Raw genomic sequence first — 20,812 nt, 5'->3', positions numbered from 1 at the left:
CTGTCTGGTGAAAAAGCACAAACTTATTTACCCCTGTTTTAACAAATATATGCAGAAGATGAGAAGCATCCACCTTCTCATACCTTCAGGCTGACTTGTTAGGGCATGTTCTGAGAAGGGATTGTGATTCAGAGCAGTGGCGTCCCTAGGCTTGGTGTCACCCAGTACAGTAACTCATGGTATCACCTGCCCATTGACCTCCTCCCATTTCACACCATTCAGAATCCTTAGTAATGCTTTTTTGCTCTAAGGTTACTTGTGAATTATAGTTCCCATATACCACTGAACATAGTGCTAATAGTTGTGCAATAAACAACTAGCAAAAATAAAATTATACCTTCAAATTGCCATTTCATACACAAAGCCTACATGTATATACATAGTGAAGATTTGGTTAAAATGTGACATTCTTAAAGAAAAGTTAAAAGAAATAAAAAGCTTTTAAAATTTCATTTTTTAAAAAAATTAAAACAATTAAATTTTGAAATTTTAATTTTAAAAAATTCTGGGACCTCTCCTTTCTCTTGCCACTGAGCTTCACCCCACTCCCACCATCTCTTAAAGCATTTTAGAGAGAAGAAGATGAATGCCACAGCCCATTTCTGCCAAAAAGGTAAATGTTTGAGGAGCAGTGGTGTCACCCCCTCCCCCTTTAGGGTATCACTTGGTATGGTCCGCACCCCCATAGTGACACCACTGATGCAGACTACAGCTTTGTAAACCCACTGGTGATCCTGAGCAAGTCACAGTCCTTCATCCTCAGAGGATGGTAATGGCAAACCCCCTCTGAACAAAACTCGCCAAGAAAACCCATTAATAGGTCTGACTTAGGGTCACTATAATTTTGAAACAACTTGAAGGCACATACCAACAACAAGGACCGGTGGTAGCAGCAGAAGGCTGTGAAGGAAGGAAAGTATTGGAGAAATTGGCAGCTTAGAGCCAATAGATTTTGTTTGCCATCCTTTGCCACTACTGTACAGTCCTGAAAAAATGCAACCGCTAGTAGTGCCACAGCTGGATTCCGACTGTTATGTGCAGTAAAAAGGAGTCTTATTATTGTTGTTGTTGTTGTTGTTGTTGTTATTTGCTTTTACAGGATGCACATATATGTTGCATCAGGTGTTATTTTAAAAGTGCCATGCCCTTCTGGGTGAAACAATAGGCCTGGGAGAAAAGCAGCATATCAATAAAGTAAATAAATAAATAAATAAATAAATAAACAAACAAACAAACAAACCATCTTAAAGAGATGTATAGCTCCATTGAAATTAACAGGACATAAGGTGATCGTAAATTGTCCTATTAACTTCAATGTACCTTCTCTATATATGTTTAAGTATTGATCCAACCTATTGTTTTGTAGCCAGATTGTATTGTAATGTGTTCTACTGCAAGCCAATATTGCCACTAAGTTCTTTGTCCCTCTTACTGCATTTCATATATATGTTTTCTCTTAGGAAAAGTTGTATATGGGGAACCTATAGCAGCCAGTCTTGGGACAGATGGCTCTCACTACTGGCATAAGGAATGGCCTCATGCTGCAGCATATGTCATGGGCCCACCACTGAGGCCAGATCCAAGTACTCCAGACTTCCTCATGAACCTTCTAGCAAAGTAAGCAAGCTGGTAATCCCATCCAGAGCCATCAATAATGGTTTATATTTACCAAGAAGGCTCGTATTTAGAGGAAATCATTATTTATGCTTAGCATATGGTTTCATGCTACATATATTCTGTAAATAAATTGACAGTAGGATACCAAGGGCAGAACCTTCTCAATGGAATCTTACATGCATCTCCCACTACTGCCAAACATTCAGGTGGATTTCAGCAGAATCTTGAAAGGTTAATTTGTGGGGGGAAATTCCCACATTCCTCAGACAGCATCCCCTTAAGTGTTAGAAGACAGCAACAGTGCATCCAAAGGCACCATAAAAGAAAAATATATTGTAAATCCAATGTCATAGTAGCAAAAGTCTGTGAACATAATGAGACTTTTCTCCCACATATAGATCTCTGCTTCACTGAAAAACTTCTAGATGTTTTCCTGGCTCTGCTGGTGGAGCAGGATTAGACTAATGGACCCTACTTCAGGGAAAAAAACACATTTTATCCCTTTGTGGTGCCCTGTGTTCTTTTCCCCTTCAATGAGTGTTCTGTTCTTATTTTTCCAAATTTATTCTTTAACATTTCCAATACTCAGCTATGCTTGCTTGTTCATATTCAGGCAATGAAGCAAGTAAAAAGGCTGGATTGTTCTGGGAGAGAAAGTTACATTTGTTGTTAACTGCTGTCACGTTGGTTTTGACTTATGGTGACCCTATGAATGAGAGCCCTCCAGGTCACCAACCGCCCTGCTTAGGTCTTGCCGATTCAGGGCCATGGCTTCTGTGGTTGAGTTTTACCACCTCATCTTTTCTAGTGAACCATGTCTTCTCATGATATGACCAAAGTACAACAGCTTCAGTTTAGTCATCTTCAATACTAAGGTGAGTTCAGGTCTAATTTACTCTAGAATCCATTCATTTGTCTTTTTAGCAGTCCACAGTATCCACAGAATTCTTCTCCAGCACTACATTGCAAATGAGTTGATTTTCTTCCTATCAGCTTTCTTCACTGTCCAGCTTTCACAACCATATACAGAAATTAGAGATGTGATGGTCAATCCTAACTTTAGTGTTCAATGATATATCTTTACACTTCAGGATCTTGTGTAGTTACTTCATAGCTGCCCTTCTAAATTCTAGTCCTCTTCTGATTACTTCACTGCAGTTTCCATTCTGATTAATGACTGAACCCATGTATGGATGATTTGAGAGCCAGCATGGCATAGTGGTTTCCAGGCTTTCTTTATGTCAAATTTTAAATGTTTCAAGCACATGAAAGAAGCTTAATTGTGGAAATGTACACAGTGATATAATAGATAGGTAATATGTGGTTTGAGCTTTGGACTCTAACTCTGGAGACCAGGATTAAATTTCCAGCTCAGCCATGAAACCCACTGGGTGATTCTGGGCAAGTCACATGCTCTCAGCCTCAGGAGAAGGTAATGGCAAACCTCCTCTGAACAAATCTTGCCAAGAAAACCCTATGATAGATTTATTTTAAGGTCCTCATAAGTCAGAAATGACTCGAAGGCCCACAACAACAACATCAAATGGAAGACAAACAAACAAACAAATCTTGGTCATGTGTGTCTCCTCAGTGTGACTTCTTTCTTTTTTAGTGATGACTTAACTGTGACAGCGACAGATAATTGCACCTTTGACATCTGCCAGAAGGCTTTGGGGAAGGATGATTTCACAAAGATTCCAAATGGTGTAAATGGTGTGGAGGACAGGATGTCCATTATATGGGAGAAAGGAGTGGTGAGCTGTGTTTATTTTATTCCTAGATGTAATGGTGTCTTTTAGGATCTTGTTACACCAAAGTGATATGAGCTCTGCTGGTTAATCCATTTATTTGGGGAGTACCTTTAAGGTTAGCTGTTTAATTTAAAGCTCTTTTCTGGCCTTTGCCCCCCCCCCCCTTCAAAATTGTTACAATGAAAAGTGGGTTTTGGACTTCATGAATGAGTAACAAATAAATGAATATATCCCTGTTTCTTATCCAAAATCCACAAAATAGTGATACTTTTTTTGGTGCAACCAAATGCACAATATATATGTTGCAAGGTTTCAAATAAAGTATCACTCTTTTGTGGATTTTGGATGTTATTGTACTTTGCTACAGTATATAGCCAATATGGCTACCCCTGGATATGTTTTCCAATTTCATATACAGTATTATCTTACTTTGAAAAAGTCAAATTAGACATATGGGCCGATTCCCAAAGATGTACAAAATACATCTATTTGCAAAGAGGACAGCTTTAAAAGGAAATTAGAAGGATAAACACAACTGTCTGGAAATAGTTACAGTGAAGGATAAGGCTATTGATGGCTACTAGTTATGAGGTATGTACAGTATATTAGCTTGAATATCACAGACATTGTCTTTTTATACCAATTGCTGGGGAATACAAACAGACGTGTGCTATTGCACTTATATAGCAGACTCATTGGATTTTCCATGCTCCTGTGGTTGGACACTTTGCAAACAGAATGCTAAATTAAATAGGTCTTTGGTTTATTCTTATATTCTTATGCTCTTATTCCTCGAGTGATTTATTTGTATTTTTTGATATGTTACCAAATGTTTTAAAATGTTGTATTTAAATATCCTGTGCAGTAGATTTCTGCACAAAGCTGTTAGGAGTGGGGGTCACGGTCATGTTTTGCCAACAGGAATCGAGTTTCCAATAGCCTTATCCGGTTCCTTCTTTATTAATATGTGTGCTTTGATTTTCCTGTTACTCTTTTGCAGCATAGTGGCAAAATGGATGAAAATAGATTTGTGGCAGTTACGAGCACAAATGCAGCTAAAATCTTCAACCTGTACCCAAGGAAAGGGACAATAGCTGTTGGCTCAGATGCTGACATTGTCATTTGGGACCCAAAAGCTACAAGGTAGGTATGGCCTGAGTAATCAGATCCCTTCTGTCCATACTGTCTCTTGGCAAAGCAAATGGAATGCATTTTTAGATATAAATCCTGATGATGAGATGATGTCCTCCTTGAATTATTCACAGGGTATATGGTGCTAGCCACAGCATATCTACTTGAAGGGTTTTGTTTAGCAAGAACATTTTAAAAAATCTATCTGGACTGCTGACCATATAGGAAAACAACAGTGCTTGTACTTTTATACTAATTGCTATTTTCCCAAAGATGGTGAGTGATTAAAAATAATCCCCAGGCAATTACTGACTAGCTTATGCCCACATTCTAGTGTCTAAAAATACCTAAGTGAGATACGAAGAACTATCACATACTTTGCTGAGAATACTTTAGCAATTAACTGTGCAGTAAGTATTCATTTCTGTTCCCAGGGTAAGTTTCTAATGCTATGGACTTTATCACACTAGCTCAGAAATGGGATTTAAAGTAGAAAAACCCCACAAATGTGGGAGATTTATCACATGACATTTCTGTAAACCTGAAATAATGTGAAAATAAAGCAAACGTAAAGGGGAGAAAAACAACAGCTTTCTATTTTCAGAACTTCCCGAAAGCAAAAAGGTTCCACATTTGTGAAGTTTAGCGGGATTCCTCTAGTGTGATAGTCAGCTTTCCCAAACAGCCCCTGAAATGAACTGAGAATGGTTGTAGGTAGTTCAGAGAACATAACTAGGTCAGTGGCAGAACAGATGCCATGCATGTTAAAGGTCTCAGTTCTGTTCCTGATATCTCCAAGGAGAGGCACCTGTCTGAAGTTCAGGAGAACTTCCAGCAGTCAGTGCAGACAGAGGTGTGGGTTGGCAAAAGGGAACTTCCTAACTTGCACACTACTTTTCTCCTATCACATGTCCCTCTCCACCATCACCAGCTAACAGTAGTTTATGGCTGAATATGCCTTATTTACTAGGCTGTGCACACTGAGTAAATGAGCAGAGCCAGTGATGCCATTATGCCTGACCTACTGTTCTCATTAAGCCTCTGAGCAAAATGGCATTCTCCCTTTAATATGCTATCTTGAAAACATATCACGGCTGAAACCCTGTGCACACATAACAGGTGGTAAGACCCATTCAACTCAGTGGGATTTGCTTCTGAGCAGATATGTCTAAGATTCCATTTGAATTTATCCCATATTCCACTGATGCATAATTTAATGGCATTTTAGAAGTCATTAATAAAAATTTGATGTCCATCCTAGTTGCACTGCAGCAAAATAGCCTAAGTGTACTTCATTTTAAAAAAGCTTCTGTGTTTTGAGGAAATCAAGACATTTTGAAGATATTTAAGTGGCAAGAAAACAGAGTTTATATTCTTATAGAGTTCATCAGTGAATAACATTTGCATATAAAATTATGCATTGTGTGCTGCTGTAAATAGAGCCAGCGTGGTGTAATGAATTGAGCATTGGACTTAGACTAGAGATCAGGTTCAAATCCTGGTTCTGCCATATAAACCCACTGGGTGACCTTGGGCAAGTCACACACTCTCAGTCTCAGAGGATGGCAATGACAAACCCCCTCTGGAGAAACTTACCAAGAAAACCCAATGATAGGTTTGTCTTAAGGTCAGAATCAACTTGAAGGCACACGACAAGTGATGTAAGTACATCAGAAGACGTTTTGAGGAGCTCTAGAATTCAATCAAAATACAAGTGTTAGTATACCATGATCAGGCAACCAACCTCAGTATAAGCACCATAAGTCATCCAGGAAGGATGGTTTGTGGCTAGCCTAGACACAGCTTTGGAGAAAAAATTATTTTTAGATTATGAATCCCAAAATTTACAAACTGGCACAATCAGAGGCCTTTCCAAATAACACAGCAAGCTTTGCTGAATAGAAGCAGAACTGCCTGGTTATCTGATAAAGGCAGACCTATATGCCTGCCTCCTTGTCCCATCTGCATCCCCATTCATTAAAATGGGGGCCAAATCACATCTAGGAAAGATGATGACTATCGTACATAGCATACTATAGCATATTAAGACTACAGTATATAGCATAGAGAGGCATTATCAGAAATGCCTACCATTTATTTGACTTGTGGCATAATTTCCCAAAAGGTTGGTCTCCACCATATTAGATTATGATTTGCGAAGGTACTTTTTTCCTCCGTGCATTGGATAAGGTTTTCTTTTGTCCTCATTTCAGATATATAACAATAGGCCAAGAGACATCTGTTTGTTTCCACTCTGCTCCAGTCATATTCATCTATGAACTCTTAATTCATTAAGACAGAAATGAGGAACAGTTTGTGAACATTCAGTTCTATTTATTCATTATTAAATATATTTTTTAACTGCCTTTCACCCTTGCAGATGCCTGCAGTACAAATACAGTACATAACACAAAAGCATCATGTAATATGCAATAAAAACAGTAAAGCATAACCCAAGAAACTAGAAAGGGCAGCTGACATGCTAAACAGAGCAATCATATCAACTCAGTATAGTGACTGAGCAAACAAAGAGGTTTTGAGTTAATACTGAAATGATGGCAGCATTGAGTACTTGCTAGACCTTACACTTAACCAGAAGGGGGAGCACATGGCCTAGGAAAATTATTTGAAAACCAAAAGACATTCTTCAAATGTATGAAATACAACCCAATGACCGCCAGTATGTATCTCAAGAGTCATCATTGAGAATGGTTTTGTAGTTGTTCCCTATATGGATAGGCACAATAAGATGTCTGTCTCTTTCTGGGAAAAGGCTTCATGACAGCCACCAGCAGAGTCCAAATCAAGAGTTACTCACAACACTTTTCCAGCACATCTGGAGATGTTCCTATTCATGTGGAGGATCTCCTCACAAGCAACCCTTGGAAAATAGAAATCTTTCTCACATGGAAAGTCTCCACCTGAGCAGACATTTCTCCTCTTCAGATGCCTCATTTTCCATGTGAAGAAAGTAATAGCAGACAGAATGCAGCTAGGCCTTCCCTACTCATGTGAAAGCACTCCTAAACAGGTTTTAGTATTGCAGAGTCCATGTGCTGAATATCTCTCAGTGTAGCAGTGTATAAAAAGTGTCACAGCAAGGAACGGTGCTTTATTCAACTTCTCACAATTTAGTTCAGCATTGTATATTGGCAGAACTTTCACTTTTCCCAGGCCCACTAGGAGATGTCAGGGATTGAACTGAACACAATCTGAATGCAAAACATGGGTTCTGCCACTGAAAAGAATCTGTCATCCTTTCATCTCTTTAATATAGTTTTCTGTGTATTGTTTCCACAATCTTTTTATTTCTACTTGGTCATGTAATGTGTTTCCCTGCTAGTTGTAGAGCATTTCCACTCTTGGTTTAAATTTCCCTTTCTCTGATCTTTTGGAAGAGGTGTATTGTTCATCATTTTTTACTGTCAGCTTCTGTTTCTCTGCATTGATTGTTAAAGTTGTTCTCCTTATCTGTGTGCACAGGATTCTAGTTCTATTTCTGTCACCTTTCACTTTTGCTTCTTTTCTGTCCTGGACCACTTGAAGAGTTTCATATGTCATCCATTGAAGCTACTCTTTCTTTCTGGCCACAGATAGAGACTGCTTGCTTCCTTGACAATGTCCCTGGCTTCAGTTCAGAGTTCTTCAACTTCCCAGTCAATTAGATTTAATAGTGGAAATCTATTTTTCACATTGCCTTTAAATTAGGGGGAGGGGGTGCTCTTCAGGTTGAATTTTGGCATGATGTTTGGTTTAGTGTTCTTTTTAGTTTTGCTCTAACTTTTGCTGTTGGTAGTTCAGGGTCTGTGACGCAATCTGCTCCTGATCTTGTTTCTGCAGAGAGAATGGAGTTTCTCCATCTTCTGCTTCTAATTATTTAATCTATTTGATTTCTATATTGTCCATCAGTTGATGTCCATGTATGCAGTCACTGCTTGGAACTGTATATGAGAATGTAGAATCACAGAATCATAGAGTTGGAAGAGACCACAAGGGCCATCCAGTCCAACCACCTGCCATGCATACCTGACAGATGACCAATAAAAGCATACCCGACAGAAGGCCATCCAGCCTCTGTTTGAAGACCTACAAGGAGGGAGACTCCACCACACTCCGAGGAAGAGTGTTCCACTGTCAAAGAGCTCTTACTGTCAGGAAGTTCCTCCTAATGTTGAGGTGGAATCTCTTTTCCTGGAGCTTGCATCCATTGTTCCGGGTCCTAGTCTCTGGAGCAGCAGAAAACAAGCTGTTTCCCTCCTCAATATGGCACCCCTTTAAGTATTTAAACACCTCTTAACCTTCTCTTCTCCAAGCTAAACATCCCCAGCTCCCTAAGTCATTCCTAATAGGGCATGCTTTCCAGACCTTTCACCATTTTAGTCACCCTCTTTTGGACATGCTCCAATTTCTCCACATCCTTTTTGAATTGTAGTGCCCAGAATATTGGACACAATATTCCATGTTTAACTGAATCCCAAAGTTAATGAGTCAGTGTGGTGCAGTGGTTTGAACATTGGACTATGACTCTGGAGACCAGGGTTTGAATCCCCACTCAGCCATGGAAACCCACTGGCAAATCACATTCTTCCTGTCTCATAGGAAGGCAAAGGCAAACCCCTCTCTGAACAAATCTTGCCATGAAAATCCTGGTTTGACTTAGGTTCACACAAATTACTTGAAGGCACACAACAGCACCAAAGTTAAAGTTAATCTAGAATCATAGAGTTGGAAGAGACTACAAGGGCCATCTAGTCCAATCCCCTGTCATGCCATGCAGGAACTCAAAGCACCCCCAACAGATGGTCATCCAGCCTCTGTTTAAAGACCTCCAAGGAAAGAAAGCCCACCACTCTCTGAGTGGCCATTTCATGCAGTTTTGTCTCAGAACAAGGGCTTTGTTTTGGGTCAAACTGCATTTATTCTGCAGTATAGATGTAGCCCTAGTCGCAGCAGCAGCAGAAAACAAGTTGGCTCTATCTCCTCCATGACAGTCCTTCACTTATTTAAAGATGGCTATCATTTAACTGAAATGTATGTTTAGGAATTAGCATTATTTAATTATTTTTGAACTTTTGTAACTAATGTTTTAGGCTTTAGCCTTTTAAAATTATTGTAAGCTGCCTAGAATCCAGTTTTGGGGGAAAGGTGGGATATAAATCTAATAAAATAAATGAATTGCTGAGTGGAGAGATAGTCATTGCACAAAAGATAAGTTAAAGGCAATAATGCCCTTTGCACAACTGGGTGCACAGTCATGCGATGCAGGATAATTGTGCCAGTGTATCAATGATGTATCATTGATGGCTGTATCAAAAATGCAAAATATCTTTGTCTATAGTGTTAAAGTTGTTAAAATGTGAACAGCTTTAGTACCGTTTGGGCCAAATAGTAATTAACAGAAGTTTTGAACTAACAGTATCCTAATATGACAGCTTCTTAAAAATGCATTTGAGGAAAGAGGAAGTCATAAAATGAATAAGAATAACTTTTTTTCCTGTCAGAAATGTTTGTGCTGAAATATTCATTAAAGAGCACTTAGACATCAAAAGGCCTTTCATATTGTAGCATTTGTGAATTGAGAAACAGCTGTTTTTATACAAGACATCTTAAATGTTGCACCCGTAGAAGGATGAACTGCATAGAAAAGAAGTAGATTTTGTTGGAGAGGTGAGATTTTTTTTAAAAAAATTATTTAAATACCCTGTTTCCTTTGACTATTGCATTCAGACTTTTTCACTTGGACAGCATGCCCTGGTCTATCTGGGAATGGAAGAATCACTCATTGGGAAAAATCATGAATGGGTGTTGATATTTGCCCATTCTGGTATATGGAAATCTTAGGGTGCATCTTTGAGAGATCTGTGATTAAGTTTGGTGATTTCATTAAGGTCAGATAATGTGTGAACCATTTGTTTTCATTGTTATTTGCAAGCATGAGACTGGCAAATGACGATTATGATTACCCTATTAATTAGAGATGTCCAAGGAGCCCAATCATCAATTGCCATGCTCAGATCCTGCAAACCCTGGGCCATAGATTGAATCAATCCACCTGTAATGTGGTCTTCCTCTTTTCCTACTGTTTCAGAGCCATGTGTGAATATGTGCCTTCAAGCTGCCTGTCAATTTCTGGTGACTCTATGAATTTCATAGGGTTTCCTTAGGCAAGGAATGCTCAGAGATGGTTTTACCAGATCCTTCTTCTGAAATATTGCAACCATACTGCTATCATGTTGGCATTTCTATCCTCTATGGCTGATGTTTAAAAAAATTAAAAGAGAAAAATTCATTTCACAGCACTCTATGTGTACACTAGACTAGACACATAGCATTTTAATGCTAGTTTGTTGTGGCTCTGTCTAATGCAATCCTGAAATTTATAGTCTGAGGAGGTACTTAGAATTCTCTTCATCTGTAATCTGCCAGTGTCATGTCAAGCCACTCTAATTCAAAGGTGGGAATCTTGCAGTCCTCCAGATGTTAGTGGACTGCAGCATCCAGAATTCCTCATCATTGGCTAAGGCTATTAGTTGTAATCTGATAACATCTGCAAGGCCCCATGATTCCCCCCTTGATTCTAACCAGAATGCTGCACTAAAATATTAACTGCATGAAGACTTACTACTCATAATAAGCTGGGAATTAGATAGATAGATAGATAGATAGATAGATAGATAGATAGATAGATAGATAGATTCTGCCCCATCTTTCCATTCATACATATCTCACTTCATTAGCATGAAACTTGACACCTAAACATCTATGCAACATTCTCCACTGAAAGGTATTAATTTGAAGAGATAATGGATGAGATATGAAAGTTCTATCTATAGTTCACATCAGTGGCATCAGTAAGGTTGGTGTCACCCAATGCAGCAACACATGATGTCACCTCTCCATTGACCTCCTCCCATACTACTCCATACAGAATCCTTAGTAGTATTTTTTGTACTAATGTTACCCATAAATCACTGAATGTAACAGTAATAGTTGTGACATAAAACAATGAGCAAAATTAAAATGATACTTTTAAATTGCAATGTCATATGCACAGAATAAATGGATTTACATATACATGGTTTCATATGCCTAAAGTGAGAATTTGATAAAATGTGATGTTTTTAAAGAAAAATATTGATTTTTTTTATTTAAGAATTTTTACATTTGATATTTTAATTTTTTTAAAAAAAAAACTAGGGCCTCTCCTTTCTCCTTCCACTGACTTCACCCCATTCACACCATCTTTTCAACACTTTTAAAGATACACAGGTGATTGCCACAGCCTATTTCTGCAAAAATGCAGATGTTTGAGGAACAGTGGTGTCACCCCCTCTTCGGGTGACACCTGGTGCTGTACACACACACACACACACACACACAACCCAGTGATGCCACAGGTTCACATGTGCAGTCACTTTGATGTTGTCATCTACAAGGATTTAAATCTTTCACATTTAAAAAGATGCAAACATATACTGAAATCTGCATAATTCTCTGATGCATTTGCCAAGATGATTTAAGCTTATGAGGGCAATTTCAATCTTACCTGCCACATCCTTTATCTTGGATTTTTGGCATCCTTCTCTCTTTCACAATGTGTGTCATTCCTTCTACAATAACATATTTGCAGAAGTTCTGGATCTTTCTTGATGCAGAAAAATGAGCCTTCCTTTTATTTCCTGTAATGCCTATCCCTGATGTTATGTCTTCCCTAGGCAAATTTCTGTAAGCAAATATTTAAATGAAAAGATTAAAAAGATGCTACCTTATGAATATCCATACTGTATAACACAGCTCATCACATTTGATTTCTGGAAGGTAAGCAATATGAGGTCCAGTTAGTAATTGAATGGGAGACCACCAGGGAATAACCAGGGCTCTCCTGTAGAGCTACAAATGAGTCTTGCCTGAAGGCCTGGTGAGCTGGGATTATGCAAAATTATTCAGGTAATTATTAGCATTATGCAAACAATACTGGGCTTGATGAACCAGTAGTCTGACTCAGTATAAAACAGCTTCCTCTGTTCCCATATAAAAATAGCTGCAAACCAAGCAGAAGTAGCCACAAAAACTAGACAGTGGGTTGGAGGGAAGAAACATAATAATAATAATAATAATAATAATAATAATAATTCTATTTCTACCCCGCCCTTCCATAGATATGATCAGGGCGGCTTACAAAATTTAAAAACAGTACAATAGAGGAAGAAAAATTCAATATAAAAGTTAAAAACATTACTACAAAAACAGGAACAGGAGATCAATAAAAATGTGCGTGTCAAGGGCAGAGAAAAAGAAGAGTTAATTTACAGCAAACCGGGGTCAAAAGGGGAAAAAAGGGCAGGAAAAAACAGTCTAACTAAGGCGGGAAGGCCAACCGAAATAAATACGTCTTCAGATTTTTCTTGAAGATAGCTAGTGAGGCGGCGGAGCGAAGCTCTGCGGGGAGCTTATTCCAAGATGAAGGGGCAGCGATGGCAAAAGCCCTCTGAGAGGTCCGTACGAGGTTAGACCTAGGGACCTTCAACAGGTTTGTCCCGGATGTTCTGAGTGTGCGGGGCGGATTATATGGGGAGAGGCGGTCCTCCAAGTACCCTGGGCCCAAGCCATTTAGGGCTTTATAGGTCAAAACCAACACCTTGTATTGAGCTCGGAAGCGAATAGGCAGCCAGTGAAGATCTTTTAGAATAGGTGTTATATGGTCTGACCTGGAACTACCAGCGACCAATCTGGCTGCCATGTTCTGCACTAATTGCAGCTTCCGGGTTTGGTACAAGGGTTGCCCCATGTAGAGCACGTTGCAGAAATCCAATCGAGAGGTTACCAAAGCATGTACAACAGATTCAAGGTCCTTACGGTCCAGGTAGGGACGCAGCTGGCGTATCAGCCGAAGCTGATAACAAGCACTCCTGACCGTCGCATCCACCTGAGAAGTCAGCTGGAGCGACGAGTCAAGGAGTACACCCAAGCTGCGCACCGAGTCCTTCAGGGGGAGCGTGACCCCGTTCAGGACCGGGTGACAGATCTCACTACCCGAAGCCGGGGAACCTATCACCAGTACTTCCGTTTTCCCTGGATTCACACTGAGTTTGTTCTCCCTCATCCAGCCCATTACCGACTCCAGGCAGGCATTCAGAGGAGAGATGCCATCCTTAGTTACTGCATCAGTCGGAGACATAGAGAAAACTATCTGGGTGTCATCAGCGTACTGATAACACCTCGCCCCATGTCTCCGGATGATCTCTCCCAGCGGCTTCATGTAAATGTTAAATAGCATAGGGGACAGAATCGCTCCCTGAGGGACACCAGATGTCAGGTCCCTCCTGTCGGAGCGACAGTCCCCGAGCTCCACCATCTGGGATCTGCCCGAGAGGTAGGAACGGAACCACCGCAAAGCAGTGCCCCCAATTCCCAACTCCCTCAGGCGTCCCAGAAGGATACCATGGTCGATGGTATCGAAGGCCGCCGAGATGTCCAAGAGCACTAACAGGGACACGCTCCCCCTGTCCATGCCCAGACGGAGGTCATCAACTAAGGCGACCATGGCAGTCTCAACTCCATAGCCCACCCGGAAGCCGGTTTGAAATGGGTCCAGAAAATCGGTGTCATCCAAGATCGATTGAAGCTGGAAAGCGACTGCTCTCTCGATCACCTTCCCCAAAAAAGGCAACAGCGAGATGGGACGATAGTTGTTATAAATCAGGGGGTCTAAGGAGGGCTTCTTTAGCAGGGGTTTGACCACTGCTAATTTTAATTTAGATGGAAATTGACCCTCACTTAGGGATATATTAATTATGCGATGCAACATAAGTCGCACCGCATCTCCCCCCTGAGCTGTCAGCCATGAGGGACAGGGATCAAGGGAGCAAGTCGTCTTCCTAACACTTCGAAGGATCTTGTCCACTTCCTCGGTACTAACAAACTCAAAGTGATCCAGTATAACAGGGGCCACGGACGCTTCGGACACCTCTCCTACAGGATCTGCACAAATACTGGCGTCGAGATCAGCCCTTATCCGAGAGATTTTATCCGCAAAGAAGTTGTTAAAATCATCACAGCAGGCTTTAGATGACTCCAAAATAGGGCTCAGGGAGGGAGGGAGCCGAGTTTTATTTATATACCGCTATTCCTTTTTAGATCATAGCGGTGTACATAGACGTTAAAAACAATATAAACAGCAAAAGCAATATAAAAACAGCAAAACCCCTCCAACCCCCAGAGTATTATAAGAACAGTTAAAAACATCAATATTAGCATCTTAAAACATCATAAACCAGCATAAAATCCCAATATACAAACCCCAATACACAAAATGACAATATAACAAACCACAACAAACTCAAACTCATGGGGGGAAAGCCTGGCGGAAAAGGAAAGTTTTTAGAGTCCTTTTAAATACATCAAGGGAGGTGGCTATGCGGAGCTGGTCGGGCAGGGTGTTCCAGAGTCGAGGGGCTGAGGTGGAAAATGCCCTCTGAGTTGCACTGTAACGTGCATCTGGAATGATTAAGAGATGTTTCCCGCCCGACCTGAGAGTGCGGGGCGGATTGTATGGGGAGAGGCGGTCCTCCAAGTACCCTGGGCCCAAGCCATTTAGGGCTTTATAGGTGATCACCAACACCTTGTATTGGGCTCGGAAGCGAATGGGCAGCCAATGGAGATCTTTCAGAACAGGTGTTATGTGGCTGGCCCTGGAACATCCAGTGACCAGTCTGGCAGCCATATTTTGCACCAATTGTAGCTTCCGAGTTTGGTACAAGGGTTGCCCCATGTAGAGCGCGTTGCAGAAATCCAAACGAGAGGTTACCAGAGCGTGTACCACGGTTTCAATGTCCGCCCGGCCCAGGTAAGGGCGCAGCTGGCGTATCAGCCGAAGCTGATAACAAGTGCTCCTGACCGTCGCATCCACCTGAGATGTTAGGTGGAGCGATGAATCCAGAAGCACCCCCAGACTGCGAACAGAGTCCTTCACAGGGAGCATGACCCCATTCAGGACAGGTGGAACAATTTCCTTCCCCGGGCCAGGAGAGCCTATCACCAGTACTTCCAGTACATAAATGGAAGCTATGGAGAATGAGGGTAGAGAGGGAAGGATGACTATGGCAGTGTCTTGTTTGTCATGACCATTTTAAACAATAATTCTCTTTGTACGAACACATAAATACATACCAGTGGCAGTTGGTGACTCCCATATCTGTGGGGCAATGTCTCTAGGCCAGATTTTGCATAGCTTTAAATGCAGCTATCCAAAGTGTTGAAACGGTTTTAAGGTTAGACTTCAGCACCTTGGACAACTCCTTGAAAACCTAGATTAAAATGAGATGTTGATTCAACCCTCTAATGGGAGTTACCAGCTATCATTGATACATATAGAGTCTGGCCCCCGTATCTGTGGGATGAGGAAACTGTAATTTCATGTACCCATTCTGGAAAAAAAATCTCTCTAGGCATCTGGAGGTAGGTCTTCCAGGGCAATGCTATGGTCAACGTTTGGCAAAAATCTAGTGTTCCCCACTATGCATGGTTCTCACTATCTGGAGTGTATCCCCCATGAATATGAGAGTTGGGCTGTAGATTTCTGAAAAGTGTAACCAGAAACAGAAGGAAAAGACAAGACTGGAAAAAGCACAGCAGACATCAGGTTTGCAGAGCTGGCAGGATGGTGGTAGGACAGAAATGCTGGCATGGCTCCCACCCATTTTTGTTTCCCTTCTGCACAAATCTTCATATAAATGGATCTGAATTTTACCAACTATATGCACAGCCTTTCCTTGTGCTACCAAACTTAAAGCCAATAACTGAGTACAAATCTAATTTCTTTCTGAGTTAAACAAGTATTTCCAATTGCACAATATGCTGTGCAGTTATAGTTTTATACAAATATAAATTTCTACAACTGTGTACCTGTACACAGTTTTATTCTCTCAAACATACTGGTATTCTAGGCCTTCAGTGTGTAACGTTATACTGAGTAGGGCAGCATCCACTGCCTGGAATTAGTATTAGTAAATATAACTGATATTATATTATTCCCTTAGTAATTCCACCATATATTTTTAAATAATTACTTGTCTGGTGTTATGAGAAAAGGGTTATTAGTTGCTTACATCTCTGTGTGAATTTATCTATGGTAATTCCATGAACAAGATTTTATGGTGCCATATTTTTTTTGCAGGCACAGGAAGATCATACATCTTTCTGTGTGCTCTTTTAGATTTCATTCTCTGTGTTTCCTTATTTTAGATAAAAGGAGGAACAAAGAAAAACAGTAGAAGTCAGTCTTTCTGTGAACACGGTGTATATTTCCTCTGTCTACAAAATGTCAGCTACTTTCTACAAAGAGCAGGTTCCTAGTAATTTAAAGGAAAAAATGCTGCATCCTTTTTCTGGCATTTTAGGGCATTTCTTGGGTTTTTGATGCAAAACTCATATTTCTAATTTCTTGGTAGTTACAACATACCTTTATCATAGCCATCCTTTCTGGCTGGCACTGTCCCTTCATTCTTTCTTTATAATGTTTATGTGGAACCTGTTTTATTGTAATTTGAATCTATTGGTTCTAGTCTCTGGAGCAGCTCCATTTTCTACATGATATCCCTTCAGATATTTGAAGATTGCTGCCATGTTCAGTCTTGTCTTCTCTGAGTGAAATATACTCAGCTCCCTAAGTTGCTCCTCATAATATTTGGTTTCCAGGCCTTTGAACCTCTTCTTTGCTCCTCTTTGGACACGGTCCAGCTTGTTGATATCCTTCTTGAACTGTGGTACTAAGAACTGGACACAATATTCCAGATGAAGTGTAACCAAAGTAGAATAGAGTGGGCCCACTATTTCCCTTGATCTGGATTCTATATTCCTGTTGATGCAACTCAAAATTGCATTGACTTTTTTGGCTGCTTCATCACACTGTTTTCTTATTTTTAGCTTGTGGTTTGCTAAGACTCCTTAATCTTTTTTTAAAAATATACTTCTCTCAAGCCAGCTTGGAAAATATGTGTTTGGACTAAAACTTCCAGAATCTCCCAGCCTTTATGTTGCCCTGGGAAATACAATCCCCACTGTTTCAAAAGATAACTCTACCAGGCTCTGATGTCTTCAGCTAACATAATTAATCATAACTGTGTTGATATTTGAATAGTGCTTTCCCTCAAAATGTCCGTTCCATTTAGCTACACAAAACAAGAATTTTCTCAAACCATTTCCACCAAAGAAATCTCTCCAGGTCCAGGGTTCTGATAAAGTAAATTTATGAAGCCCCATTTCATTTCAGTAAATCCAGAATGTGCCCCATAGTTCTTTGTTCCTCTTGTGCATTCATGGCTAAACCAGGTTCTGGTGACCGTAAATTATAAATTGGCAGATGGAGTTCAGAAGCTTTTGCTATTAACTGAACAATCAATATCAGTCAGACATTCAAAGCGATTGCAGGAACAGTCAGAGGCTTCCTGGTAATGTGCTTTAGCAATAAGATTGTCAGGGATAACAACAACAACAAAAAAAACAGTTTGATGTGAAACTTTATTAAGCTGAGCCCTCCAGAAATGTCAAAGCATCTCCTTTTTAAATCACTGACTGCTCTTTTCTGCTTTGTTTGCATGTCTAGCAACACTTTATAGCTGTTGTGGCTGTTACCTGGGATCTAGGGAGGCTAGCCCAAACTACAAGAATTTTTAAAATGGGGGAAGGAGATTAGTGTTCTTCATAGCATAGCCAGAATATCTTAATATGTGTTGTTGTTGTTTTTAAATATGAGGTTTTGGAAAAAGACAATCAGTGGAAGAACACATTCTTTACTTGTAAGGAGGAAATATATCTGCTCCCAAAATGGAAAAAGACCTGTTTCTGAGACCATGGGTAACACTAATACCACTGGCAATCATAGTGCACAATACTGAGCTTGATATACCAGTGGTCTATTGTGGCATTAAGTAACTTAATGCTGCAGGCTTCAAATGGACCTATGAACTGTATTCAATATTTCAATATTAGTTTACACCTTCTTGAACTCTCCCATCTTTTATGATACATTCAGGTTTAACTGTTTCTTGACTCACTGTGTATTGTTTCCGAATCTATCAATTTACTCTACCAGTGTTTTTGTATGCCCTCTTCCCTGAGAATTTTAGATAATTATATTCTGTTCCATAACTTCTAGCATTATTCACTATTGTGACAGTAGCACAATATGACGATTAGGTTGTAGCTTAAGACAGAGCAACTATGCTAATTCTGGAGACTACTAGGCCAAAAAGAATAAGCAGAGCAAAGGTTGCCTCCCCAGAACTTGTGTTAAAAGGAGGTGCGGTCTGATTTGCAGCCTGGAAAGGAGTCACACAGAGGCTTAATCATGAATATGGGAGGCATAGAATTCAGCTGCACTTTAATAATAATAATAATAATAATAATAATAATAATAGAATTTATTTATGTTTCCCCGCCTCTTACAGACTAAAAAAGCACAAGTGTTTACATAAAAATTCAATTAAAAGCAGCTAAAAACAATAAAATATATAACATCTTACAGTAACAATAGCATCAACAAACAAGGCATCAACAAACAATAGCATCAACAAACAAACCTTGTATAGTTGGTGGGAGAAGAAGTACAAATTCAAAAGAACAGTATCGGGTCCACCCAATTTACTTTTTCTCCAGTTTGTGCCCTTACTCCCACCCATTGTTGGAATGTAGTTCTTGAAACTCCTCTCAAACTAGAGGCCAGCAAAGATTCCCCACCTCTGGCTTGGAAAAGTTATTTACTGGATCACAATGCTCACAATCTCACAGCTAGCCAGTCATCAGGCTCCAGTTGTTGTTTTTTTTTAAAGCTCTTGGATAAGCTGGCTGGGGTCCGGACTGCAAACAGGTTGCATTTGCCTGGCCTCAATAACACCCATTTTGACTTTTCAATCCCATATCTATCTTGGTGGGATTTGCAGGTGCTAAATCTCCACAAACAGTGTTTGGCCTCAAAACAAGACCAAACTGATAGTGCCTAGGCAGACATATTTATAGTACAAAATGTGTCCTAGAGCAGTTTGGGTTAAGGTGAAGTTCCCAAGAGGAAATAATAGAACTGGAAATCTGTCAATGGTTTAACAATTAATGGAAATATCTCTAGACAATGGAGTATCTCCCCCAGAGGGCAGGGACATAGCCAGGGGGGGGTGTCTTGGGGTCCGGACCCCCCTTCCATTAGAAAAATGGTGTGTGCTGCTGCGCCGCTGCACCCAAGCCCCATTATAATGGTGGCACTTAATCTGGACCCCCCCTTCCTAAAATCCTAGCTACGTCCCTGCAGAGGGGCATATACTTGGGTTTCGGTTTATTTGTAAATCCTAGGTCTATCACCCACCATCACTCCTATCAATTAAGGGATTATGTAGATTCCGGTCCAGTCATAATTGATCTATCCTTGGCTGTGCTCTTCAACTTTCCCCCCATGCCGAGCCAGCAGGATCTCCAAATATGGTCCTTATATGGCATGGCTAGTTTCCTGCACTGGGGTGCCCTCTTGGCTACTTGCATAAAACATCCCTTTTAATATCAAACTGATACCAAAAAGAGGGGATATGGAGGGAGGCTCAACCTTGGGGTAACATGTCCATCTCCAAACAACAAACCCCAGGATTCCATACGATATAGCAATGGCAGTTGAAGTGGAATCATAGTGTTGTAGCTGTATAGTGTGAAAGGGCTCCAGATGTCCTGTTCAAGAGATAACTTCCATCTAAGGGGAAGATCTGGCTTCACATTTCTCTTCTCACTCTTCCCAGAAACCTCAGTGGCCTGACTTAAACTCTGGTAGAGGGTGGTAGAAAGGAAGCATGCCAGGTATGACACTCTAAAGCAGTGGTCCCCAAACTGCGCTCTGTAAGGGATTTTGGACTTTCCCAGACTATTGGCCAACAAGGCTGAGGATTCTGGGAGGTGAAGTCCAAAATCTTTGATAGGACACAGTTTGAGGACTACTGCTCTAAAAGATCCAAAGCACTGTTGGCCCCAAATTATGGCCAGAAACAGGTGTACAGTCTACAGCCATATGCCAAACATTCGGCTCCCTGGGTTATAGCAAGAAATGACCCCAAAGGACACTAGATATCTCAAAGTCTCCAATATTGAAGTGCTTCAAGATAACCCTTAGGATTGCCCTGCCCTGGGGCCTATTACACAACTGTGAGACACACTGCACAATTATTTCACTTTGACTGCCATGGCAACATCTTGTGGAATCTTGGAGTTTATAGTTCTCTAAGGCAATCAAGCTCTCTGTTGTAGAATTCAAATGACTTTCCTGCAGCTGCAGATCCCAG

At 40.4% G+C, this 20,812-nt stretch overlaps 1 protein-coding gene across 1 annotated transcript in view; it reads left to right on the top strand.

Annotated features, from left to right (window-relative positions):
- LOC149317565 (dihydropyrimidinase-like) overlaps nt 1–20,812 on the top strand; it is a 50,581-nt gene that overhangs the window by 27,656 nt on the left and 2,113 nt on the right. Inside the window, exons 5-7 of the mRNA XM_089518933.1 lie at nt 1,461–1,617; nt 3,230–3,371; nt 4,369–4,511. Of these exons, the coding sequence (XP_089375059.1) occupies nt 1,461–1,617; nt 3,230–3,371; nt 4,369–4,511 (442 nt within the window). The remainder of the gene's footprint in view (nt 1–1,460; nt 1,618–3,229; nt 3,372–4,368; nt 4,512–20,812) is intronic.

Source organism: Sceloporus occidentalis, unplaced genomic scaffold (genome assembly GCF_023333645.1).
Source record: "Sceloporus occidentalis isolate IW3139 unplaced genomic scaffold, rSceOcc1.0.p SCAF_3, whole genome shotgun sequence".
Lineage (NCBI taxonomy): Eukaryota > Metazoa > Chordata > Lepidosauria > Squamata > Phrynosomatidae > Sceloporus > Sceloporus occidentalis.
Note: the sequence above shows the minus strand (reverse complement) of the source record. Positions and strands in the feature narration are given on the sequence as shown.